The sequence below is a fragment of the Pygoscelis adeliae genome, unplaced genomic scaffold (assembly GCF_000699105.1).
Source record: "Pygoscelis adeliae isolate BGI_AS28 unplaced genomic scaffold, ASM69910v1 Scaffold156, whole genome shotgun sequence".
NCBI classification, from domain to species: Eukaryota; Metazoa; Chordata; class Aves; order Sphenisciformes; family Spheniscidae; genus Pygoscelis; species Pygoscelis adeliae.
This window is the reverse complement of record NW_008825016.1, coordinates 3,346,161-3,357,666: the sequence shown is the minus strand read 5'-3', so window position 1 is coordinate 3,357,666 and position 11,506 is coordinate 3,346,161. Positions and strand designations below refer to the sequence as shown.

At 40.1% G+C, this 11,506-nt stretch overlaps 1 protein-coding gene across 1 annotated transcript; it reads right to left on the bottom strand.

Moving 5' to 3' along the window:
- Positions 1-3,027: 3,027 nt before the first annotated feature.
- Positions 3,028-9,511, bottom strand: LOC103918843 (sulfotransferase 1C1-like). Its single transcript, XM_009326253.1, has 7 exons — positions 9,340-9,511; positions 7,536-7,673; positions 5,611-5,708; positions 5,161-5,287; positions 3,874-3,968; positions 3,477-3,657; positions 3,028-3,316 (listed from the first exon to the last, which is right to left on the bottom strand). Exons 1-7 carry the CDS (start codon positions 9,509-9,511, stop codon positions 3,204-3,206), a joined length of 924 nt encoding a protein of 307 aa, XP_009324528.1. The 3' UTR covers positions 3,028-3,203.
- Positions 9,512-11,506: the final 1,995 nt, after the last annotated feature.

The window sequence follows — 11,506 nt, the reverse complement described above, 5'->3', positions numbered from 1 at the left end:
AGTCAGTCCCGTGGGAGGATTTGTTTTGGTAGTTGTTAAAACAGAGCTACAAAACAGAACCATGCGGATGGTTAGCGTGTATTAATCAACACTGATTTTCAAACATTTGTTAGAGATGAGTAACAAAGTTTCTCAGCTATCAAAACTCTGCAGGTACACTTTCTTATGAAAGAAGAGACAAGCAGCATTGAAGAAGTTGCTGTGGGATTGCATTAGCTAAACTGACAAAAGTCCTTTTTAAACTGACATAGAGGAAGTTGCTCCTGTGTAATAAGGTTAGTAAAATCATGCATCTAGGTAACTGGATGAAAATAAAGCATACGTGTATATTCACGGCATAAGTCTAATAGAGCTTTGTACGGGGCTTTATCACCATAGTAAACAGAGTCACTTCTTTGCACTAGAAGCTTGACAGCAGTTTAAATTGATTTGAAATAATTTAGCTGAACATGTACAATCTCCTTCTGCAGGTGGTCATTGATTTACAGTTTCTTATGTAAGAATAAATTAAACCTCTTACCAACTTATGTCGGTATTAGTAAACAATTTCTGTATACAAACACATCATTTAAAGCTCTTCTGTACATAACAACGGACAAACCTAAAGATATGTAAGTTAAAGGTGCTCTAGATGTAGGTACCCTCCAGTCATCTAACCCAGAAGCACATGCGCATCTCTGTTGACATACTGTCATGATAGGCACCAAGGCATGGTAGCCTCCAGGCCCATTGGGGGACACATACAGTCTATTAACCCCTTTCCCAAGCTTTCCTGGTAACTACAGATCCAGTCATTTTCACTGGTAACGATTCCCTGTTCCCTGTAGTTTTACACTGGTATAATTAATAACATTTTGCAAATTATGACTGAATCCACAGGTTGATCTCTCTCAGCTGTGGTCGCGTGAGAGGGCATGAAAAGCAGAAACGTCCCACTTTTCTATCCCCCTGCCAGCCATATTTTGTCATAAAGGTTAACATTTCTGTCTTTGAATATATATAAGTGTAATATCAATAGGATAAGAAAAGCCGGTTTTTATGTAACCACACATCCAGTGTATGTTTTCCCCCTTTTTTTTCAAGGACTGCACTCTGACCTGTGTTACTTTTTATCTGTTTTTCAGAGCAGCTGAATTGCAGCTGGGTGAAGAGTTACCCGGGGAAGTGAGAGCAAAGGTGACTTTCCCAATGTGATACGAGCCCCTTATTATACGGTGCCTCTATCCTTGCAGTGGCTGTGCAGCTCCTGTTCAGACCAGGCTTCAGCCACCGTCAGCATTTTGCACTTCTGATAGATTCAGAGATTTCAAAGGAGGAACAAAGAGGTCATTTGTGCGACCTTTTGTACAGCACTGCTCATGTCACCAAGCTACTGAGTTAAGCATGTTTTCCATTTACTGATGGCTCTTATGACACTGAATGAGGATTAGATGATTGACAAACTGAGCTGACTCACGTGGTGTCCTGGAGCAACCCAAGAGGATGGAAATAGGTCAGAAAGCAGGCAATGCCTCTTCCTCATACTGGCAATAGTAAGATAGCAAATCAAGTTAATCATAAACAAAAAACAAGTAACAGAGAGCTCCCCAGGCTGATATTTAGCCTTGCTGTGATGAACAGCAGCACCTCTGTCAGGTGATTTTTTTTCTCAGGGAGTCGATTTACTGAGACAACCTTTACTTGCAGGCAGGAATCTCTGTTGACCTAAAGCTCTTCAGTTGCCTACATTTGCACTAATGTAGCAAATGCGTGTTTCTGGTTTCAGTGTTTCCTGCCTTTTTTGGGGAAACTTGGTGGGCCAGGAACTGACAATGGAACTTCTACATTTAACTGGAAGCTTTTCATTTGTTTTCAAACTTGATGTAAGATATTGCTGCCCTTTTAGACAACTGCATTCATTTTAGATATTTGGATTAAATAGGTAGCCTGAAATGGACTGTGCATGTTGACAGCTGCTCCTATTACTAAATCTTTGGAATTCTCCACAGGCCAAAGAGAAAATACCCCCAGCAAACATGTTCTGTGTTAAACTAGACTAAACTAGACTAAATGATACTAAGATGGTATTTTCCTCCAGTTGCTGTTGCCTATGCTGTTTTCCTTCTGACATGCAGAGTGCAAACCCAGTTAAGCAGGAACTCTTTGGGGCCTTTTTTGTGTGCCAAGCTCAATGGTGGCGCTTCAAAACCAGAAGTGGATTGGTAACAGTTGTCTATAAATGGGCTACAAAACGCTTTAGTTCATTTCCCACAAGCTCAAAGCATGGCTATAGTGCTGGTACTAATGCTAAAGCAGAACTGGTCTTTATTTGATAATATCAACCAAGCCCTATTGCAACTAAAAACCCTTAACACAAGAAGAGTGAGGAAAAGGAGGAGGTAATAATGTGATGCATCTGATGAGCACGTTTACAACAGCGGAGAAGAGGGAGACGGTATATGCAGCACTGACTCCTGACCTGGTTCATACCAACTTTCAGAATTCTCCAAATGTTAACAGAAAGATTATGCTATCCATTTCAAAAGGCAACAGTGAGAAAAGCTTCTTGTCTTGATGGAGTAGGGACTACTGCCGCCACAGCTGGATTGTAGATAAATGCCTCCGTGTAGCCATTTAGCAAGTGTTATCAAAAGAAGTAATGGGTGTTCGGTGTTTTTGGAAATGTTGCTTTCATCTCGGTGGGATTTACGATGTCCAGCTGAAAACGAGAAAAAGAAAATGATCTACTCTGTGCACTTCTGCTGCTCTGTTTATACTTGACCACCTTTAAATTTGTTTATTATTATTTATTGATTAATGTTTGTACAACATGTGAATGACATATAATGCCCACACCTGTTGCACTCTTTTAACACCTTTTTTCCTGTTGGTTCCTCAGTTGGGTTAGAGGTTGATTTGAAAATGTCAGCAATATCAACTGCACTTTTACAAAGACAAAACCTCAAAGCATGTCTGAAATATTTTTGCTAATGCTGAAAGTTACTGTGGGAGGGATGAATGAGAAGTATCCAGTGGGATTTTTCTTCAGGGAGACCATCCTAAACTTCCACATAATTCGGGCACTCTCACGATAATGAAAAATCAGTGGTGTGTGAAAGAGAGAGATTGAAATCTTAGGGACACAGGCAGTTTGTGAAGGAAAAGCAAAATATATAAAATGGAAAAGGCTGAAGATCATAGAGAATAATTCCCACTGCTAATAATCACAATTCCGTGCGAAAAACAAGAGAGGTATCAGCCATTTTCTTCTTATAATCTTCATCAAATTTCTGATTCTGTGCCACAGTGAAATAATTCTTCCAGTCCCCGACAACCCCTAAGAAACAGCAAAGCAAAAAAAGAAAAAAAGATTAATTTTCCAGTATTTCCTGAAGCCCGTTAGCCATGACTCACTAGACGCTTGTACTTCAAGGCTTATTTCAAAAGAGAATGACAACCAGGAAGACAGAGCTGATGCCAGTAACAAACCTCAGTACCTTTTCTCATGAATGGGGAAATGGAATGATCCATTATTCCCTGAAATTCATTAGTGTAGTTTGTCATGGGATTTTCCTTCATTATCTCAAACGAGGTGTTATGGAGTATCTTGTTTAGAACCTCTTGATTGACATCCTTCTCCAGGAATTTCAGAATCTTCTGAATTTCTTGCTTTGGATTCTGCAGAGAGAATAACATGGGATAAGATACAGAGCCAGGAAAAGCAAAGAAATCAAACATAGTGTTAATGTAGCAATTGTTGTCAGGGTGAGACAATCGGGTTATCTGAAGATTTACTGATACAGCTGGCATTATAACAGAAAACTGTTGATCATAGGTAGTATCTACTGGGCTTGCAGATTTCAGAGCTCTGTAAATATACATTCAGGCTTTTACCTCCTTCATATCTTCGTAGAAGAGGTAGAGAATACGGTGCTTATCTTTTGCCTTCCACCATCCTTTTACATGGTCATACCAGGAACCCCAGAGCACTGAAAAAGGAGTAACGTCATCAGCAGCTATAAATGCCCAAACTGTCTTTAGGTATCTGTGGCACTCATGTTTCCCTCATAACCAGTGTCTGGGCATTTCCCAGCTGGTTTTAAATCACCATGGCCATGACTGCTGTGCTCTATGCTTATCACGACATTTGTGCTATTAATCCCTCAGGTGTATTGGTGCTCAGAGCCAGATTCATGTGTAACTTTAGAGGGCGACAAATGCAGATGCTTACCCCTGAATGAAAAATCCAGGCTGCCTTTACTGTCGATGGAGAGAAACAGACGTTTCCAGAGTGATTCATCTGATCAGCTGGGCAAGACCGGTCTTAACTGGCCCTGCTTTGAGCAGGGGGTTGGACCAGATGGACACCAAAGGCCCTTTCCAACTTGCATCATTCTGTGATTCTAACTGGTTTAAATGTTTGGTGTGCTATCAGAAGTGCCTGTTTCTCTCCAGCAAGTATCAAGATGACTAGCTTGGACAGAGGTAGCTATGTTCTAGATGTCTGCACTGGGACAGATGGCTCCCAAGCCAAGCTGGTCGAACACAAGACACAAGGTCTCCTTTAGACATGAGACTCTCATGCTGGTCCAGACAGTGGTGTTTCTAGGCCTAGATGGTGGCAAAAATATTAAGGACCTATGGAAGCTTTACTGACCAAAATTGCAGACTGCCATCCATCCGAGCAGGTTTTCTTTCTTGGATAAGCACCTTTTTTTAGAAAGGGAAGAATCAGCTTCTGGGGTTGCCTGTCTTTAGCTAGATAACTGGCTTTGTTCAGATGCCTGATTTTTATACAGAAGAGTTTAGGTAAAAAGACTCCCTTAACTCAAATTCACACCGCACATTTCTACGCAAAATTAAACCTTGGTTTCTTGTATATCAGGCTAGAGTAAAACCAATTAAACCACTGTTCGTTCCCAGCTGGCTTCCAAGCAGGTTTCTTTTAACCTCAGAGAGAAGAGATTAAGCCTGAAAACTGTCACATATGTTTCTGAATGATAATAGAATAAAGAGTAGCATTTTTTTTTTCCAAAATAGGAATGTAAAGATAGAATTAATCCTTTAGGTACTAATAAAAACCCAGATAAATTACTACTGAAACACCTTCAGTAAATAAATCAATGCCATGCATTTTTTAAATGAACAAAATCTCTTATACAACTGATTGCAGTTCATCACCTTTTCCGGTCATGAATTTCTCCATGAACTCCTCCCAGGTTCCTGGGTCAGGAATTCCTTTATTCATTCTGTGGAAATGGTAGTATGACACCAGGTTGTCTTTCGCATTTCTTGCCACATAGATTATCTTTATTGATATGAGAAGAGAGAGAGACAAAAAAAATTAATGTACACATGCTTATATAGATATTGAGCATCTCCTGGAGTTTTCTCTTGGAGCCTGATGGCAGAGGCTTAAGAGATTTTGCTTTGAAGCTGCCATTTTCTGAAGCCCAACGCAGGTACCTTAGTCATGGCTTCTTTAGTTTTACACAGGCTTTGCACATTAAAAGGAAGATATCTGGGGAGACCTTTATGTTTCATAAAGATTCTGGAAACCATTTTCAGTTCTGGTTTATGTCACTTTCTTTGAAGGTGAAGTAAAATTGAGTCCTACCTCTTCAGCCTTACCTTACAGTTCTGTTCCCAGAAGGAGGGAGGCAACAGCTGCACGGGGAGATGAGTTTTTATTGTTCGTGGAGAAGGCATAGCTTCAGCTAACTCCAGGCCTGTGGGATGTTTCATTATGAGATGTGAATTGTTCTCTAAGTTGCACTAACACTTCTTTGCTATTCTTATATGTGTATACTCTGCACTGGTGAGGCCGCACCTTGAATACTGTGTTTAGTTTTGGGCCCCTCACTACAAGAAAGACATTGAGGTGCTGGAGCGTGCCCAGAGAAGGACAACGAAGCTGGTGAAGGGTCTAGAGCACAAGTCTTATGAGGAGCGGCTGAGGGAACTGGGGTTGTTTAGCCTGGAGAAAAGGAGACTCGGGAGACCTCATCGCTCTCTACAACTATCTGAAAGGAGGCTGTAGCGAGGTGGGTGTCGGCCTCTTCTCCCAAGTAACTAGTGATAGGACGAGAGGAAACGGCCTCAAGTTGCACCAGGGGAGGTTTAGAATGGATATTAGGAAAGATTTTTTCACCGAAAGGGTTGTCAGGCATTGGAATAGGCTGGCCAGGGGAGTGGGTGAGGCGAGGTATTAAAAAGACGTGTAGACGTGGTGCTGAGGGACATGGTTTAGTGGTGGACTTGGCAGTGTTAGGTTTACGGTTGGACTCGATGATCTTAAAGGTCTTTTCCAACCTAAATGATTCTATGAATCTATGATTTTGACTGTGACTTTTCAGCAGTTCACCTTGCAACAATCATTCATCTCCAAAGCAATTACGTAGCAGAGTAACATATACAACATTGCATAAGCACCTTCAGTGTTTTTAGAGAAATTTTTGCCTGTGTATTCAAGGAGGAAAGGGGGAACACCGATTCATATCTTCTTGCTTTCTTGGGCCCATCTCCAACCCCTGCATTCCAAGGGATGATGATGAATACTAATTTATATTTACCCAACCAAAGTTTTTCCTTCGCAATACTTAGTGATCTCCTTTCACTTTGCAGGCAAAAAATTTTTGTTTCTGTCTAGGATACGAGAAGAATAGACTGGCTGTCTAGACTTTCTGGATAGCACGTAAAGAGAAAGTAGGAGAATGATGGACAGTGGATTTTGAGTAGCTATGGATATATGGGAATACTTGGGAATATTTGGTGATGTGTGGAGATGTGTTATCCCCTCCCCCCCTCCTTTTTAAACATTTATCATGACCTCTATAATTTTTCTTTCCTATCATCGTCTATCATCCTGTGTCATCCTCTATCATTTTATGTCTCTCTCCGTGTCAACACAGTCTAGCTTAGAAGAGAAAAAGTAGCACTTCTGCTGCAGATTTGGTCAAGCTTTTTAGCTTCAAATGTGAAGAGAGTCTGGCTTAAAGATTTGTGTGGAACGGGAGCCCTTGCTGGGGGAAGACTCTTGTAGGAAACTGTCTTTGCAAAACAGTCAGGCCTGCCAGTTGCCTGAATGCCCCATAGCTTGTTTAGATCACTAGACCCCAGAATCTAACAGCAGTTACTCAAAACAGTAGCAAAACCACTAAAAACATTATCCACCTTTTGGGAATACATCCGTGATGTAGGTTTCTTTTCCACCCAGCCCCTAATCAGAGAATCGGGTTCAATTGCCCCCACATTGCATTTTACGCATATCTGCTGCTGTTTTAGGTACTGTGGAGTATCACACACAGCTTTCAGATGCCACTCCAAAATAGCAAGGTCTTCAGTAGCACCTGGGCCACATCTGCCAGCCTTGCATCGGCTTGAGTAGCACTAGATATTTATGTTAAGGCGACTGAACTGATCTCTAATACCCAACACGGTGCATAGTTCAGTGACAAAGCAAGTGGGACCTTTCCCAGGAAACCTGTGGCATCAGCACTGGGTGCTTGTTTTGTTTCATTTTGTCTAAAATACAAACCTATTTGTGTACTATTCACCTGAGTAACTCGCAGCTGAAGACTCTTGCACAGACCACTCAAGGAAAGGATGGCGTCTGTAAGTAGTGGCACGTCTACACTTCTCAACATCTCCATTTTGCTGAATCATATCCACTATCTCCTGTGTCCATGTGGTACCTGAAAATGCCAGTGTTTAGAGGTTTTCCTCAGGGATAGCCAAGAGTCTCTTCTGCTAGGCAAGTGAAAGCCAGAAGGATGGACTCCGTATTAAAGGAGGAAGGAACAGCACAGAAGATGGGGGACAAAGTGGAAAGAGAGGATAATGGAGGAAAAATGCATAATTAGAAATACAAAGGTAATTCCCAAAGCACGGTTTCAGGATTTCCATTTTAGACAGGAAGGCTGCTTCTTGCCAACAGAAATAGCCTCCACCCCCATGCCAGTAATGAAAAAAGCTCTGGGATAAACTCACTATTATTTGGAGATTGTATTATTTGCAGAGAGGAATGAAATTACCTCCTCCCAATTTTCATACCTCACAAAAATTCAAGTATTTCAACATTTGTTTTCATCCTGAATTTAAATGAAAAAATGAAATACCTGAACTTTGAGGGAGTAAAATTTTCATACAGTTTGAAAATATAAAGAAGTTGCAATATTTTCAACATTCCCATTTGAAATGCTTTAAGAAGGTCAGTACAACATTTCATCTGCCTGAGCTACTGCAACATCTTGTAAGAGTTACAGTATTGTGTCTCTCATGTGCCTCTTTTCCCTTATAGCTGTGATAACGGGGTTAACCACATCTCCTCCGAGGTACTGTGGCAGGTCAGCTAGAGAACAGGCTCAGGGATAACTTGGAAAGCAATGTGGGCAGGAAACTCAGCCCTTCTTAGACGCTTGAATGGTGCATCCCTGGCAGATACAACATAATGTCAAATGGACTCCTAACTTTATTTCTTTTCAGTTCAATGGCTGAGAGGTTTTAATCCAGGCTGGGTAAAATAATGTGTTTTCGCTTGCAGTATACAGGACAGAAATTAAAAGCTTTCAGATTTTACAAAAATAATGTGGGGGTTTTTTGTAATTTTTTTTTCTACTGAAAAAAATACTTAAAAATTCTTGCTAATTCAAGTCATTATTTTTTTGTGGTCATCAAACGTTCCCGAATCTGTTCCTGAATCCCCTAAACTGTACATGTTTTTATTCATCCAGGATTAATATTGATGCTTGTTATTCATTGTTTTCCTGTGTAGTAAGTATAAAGGGTCTGATCAAGAGGAGAAATAGTAATGAGCTAAGTGGCCAATCACTGAATAAAATACGAGACAGCTAATATTAATGGTGGGTGTTTTATTTTATTGGCTGAAATTATTAAGTGAATTTGGTTATTTCCTTAAAATAATTAACCCATTTCCAGAAATCAGTACTGGTTTACATACCAAGTCATTCCCCAAATACATAATACAATCCATAGTTGTTCAGTCAGTTTCTATTATTTCTTAGTAAGGATAACTTTTTACTAGGCTTTGTTATATCATTACCTATTGGTGGAAAACGTCTATTGTTGCCCTTAATATATATGTATATAATCTAAATCAAAGGAAACATTTAAGTATATGTAATTAGATTTTGACCATTCAAACTTCAATAATAATAGATGGTTGTTACTTCTGCCAAAGAAGTCATAAGTTTCTAGTCACAGCTGACAGTGCTTCACATCTTTAAAATATGTCTGGTTTGGGATTAAACAAATATCAGTCACAACACAAAAACAGAATTTTCAATTCCAGCAATAAGCACTATCCCAAACTTTTCTATTCTGTTTCCTACCCACACCAACCTGCTTTTGCATAGGTTGCGATGAGCAGATCGTCAGGTCTGGCTTTAAACTTCCACACTTGGTCCCACATGCTGCATATTGTTTTTGTTAAGGGAATACCTTCCACTTCACCTAGCTCAGCTTGGGGCACTGTCTGTTTCAGACTCAAATCCTCCATTTTATCCAGGGCCATTGAGCACTGCGTGAAGAAAGAAAGGCTTGGAATTAACATGGTTGCTCTGAAAAAAAATCTAAATTTACTCATCCATTCTTGAGGTCTCTTTTATTGACTGAATTCCATGTCCTCTGATTTCTTTGGCTATGATTTGGCCTATCTGGATCCATATATAGGCTCCTTAAAGCTGGATCTAGTTTTCAGAAATGCTTGGTATATTGCTGTTGGTAGTTCTAGCATCTCTAAAAATCACTGTTTGCTCAGATGCAAAAAGAGAAAAACAGCCATTATTCCCATCTTTAAACATTTTACCAAGCATATTCATGTAAAATTCTGACTATGTATGTGGCCTTTGAAAGGCAAGAAAAAGTAATCAGAGGTGTGATTCAAAAGAGGGTGGAGCATAACAGCTCCAACTTGAAGTCGGCGTACGGGACCCAACCCTTCTTAAAGAAAGTAAACAGAAACACCTGCTGACAGGTGTTGGGCCTCATACTCACAACAATATTTGCAGAGCTTTTCTGTGCTTTGTTCCTGGAGCTTTTCACTCTTAGAAGTCTTTGCTGTATGTTGAAATTTGTTGCAGATAAATAACCTAAATGAGATAAATCATTAACTAAAGGTTGTTAGACTTTAATTATTTAAATCGATCTAGTTAAGTCTACTGCCTATTGTACAGTTTTACAGTAACTACTTCTCGATTTCTGGATTTCTCTCAAGGAGGTCTCTTCTTAGCCATAAGCTTCAGAGCTCCAGAAGCTGATCAGAGGAAAGTTCTGCTTAAAAGGAGGCTACAGAAATCATCTCAATTAAAAATATCAGCCAGAAAAGACAAAAGACGTTTCAATCCCAACAGCAAACATTGCCAAAATATTTCCTTTCATTTCCTTGTTGACTCACACCCAATTTCACACAGATTCAGTTGAGCATAGCAGAGGCTAGGTTGGTGGCTGGGCAGTGACCCAAGAAATAAAAAAAAAGAAGGAAAAAGAAACTTGCCAGAGAATTTTTCCTGCTTGAATGTCTTCAGTCCTTGGCTGTATTCGTCACTGTGCACCCACTTAGATCTTCAGGCAGAAGTATAATGAATGCTTGGGTGGAGTTTCTATTCCTCCTACGAGTGTGAGGAGAGCAAAGGAGGAGGTACAGCAGCAAACAGCTGAACAGTGTTTCTGGCTTGGTTTATGAACTCCTTTTTAATCCCGTGAAGGAAAAATACTTTGAATTCTCATCTAGTGGAAGGTATCCCTGCCCATGGTAGGGCGGTTGGAAATAGATGATCTTTAAGGTCCCTTCCAACCCAAACCATTCTGTGATCTATTCTATGATCTATCATCTAAGTATGATTCTTTGCTGGCAACAACATTAAATGTCGGTCAGTAGCTCCAGCAAGAGTATTTTAACTTGTCTCTGTCATCGTCAGCAGTCTTGGAATAATTAATTTTCTTACTAATATTTAATCTGAACTGCAAAATAGTTTATTATTTGTTAATACCTGAGATCAACGGGACTGAATGAATTAAAAGTAACTTGGTTCCATTTTCACCATGTACTGCACCACGCTCATTTAATAGATGTCTAAGGGTCTGTTTCATTGCTGGGGCCAGCCATTTATGTTTTATAACACTTTCTAGACAGGTTCACTTCTTAACTAGTCTGGCATTACAGGGTTAGGGATCACTGTGTGTGAGGTAATGTTTATAAGATTTAAGTCCCTATCTATCTTTAAACCTACACGAGATACTGGGAGAGATAATGACATGCCTCGGACTAGGCACAAACAGCATAGTAACATTGGCTGCTAGAAGTATGCCAATGACACTTTTATATCTGGTTCCCAGCTGTTGCAGTCATGCTGAAATGTTTGGTTGCATTAGGAAAAGCTGTTCTTGGGCAAAAGGCAGGTCACTCCAGCTGAACTCAAGCAAGTTTGAATGGATTGTGTTCATAAAGGAAAATTATTTTGAAAAGCATTGCTATCAGGCATTGCTTCTGTCTTCTGCTGAAGGCATG

Coding starts and splice junctions, on each gene's coding strand:
- LOC103918843 (XM_009326253.1), bottom strand. CDS start 9,511: ATGGCCCTGGATAAAATGGAGGATTTGAGTCTGAAACAGACAGTGCCC. Junction 7,674..9,339: donor CGCAACCTATGCAAAAGCAG/GTTGGTGTGGGT, acceptor TGGCATTTTCAG/GTACCACATGGACACAGGAG. Junction 3,317..3,476: donor TTCCCCATTCATGAGAAAAG/GTACTGAGGTTT, acceptor GCTGTTTCTTAG/GGGTTGTCGGGGACTGGAAG.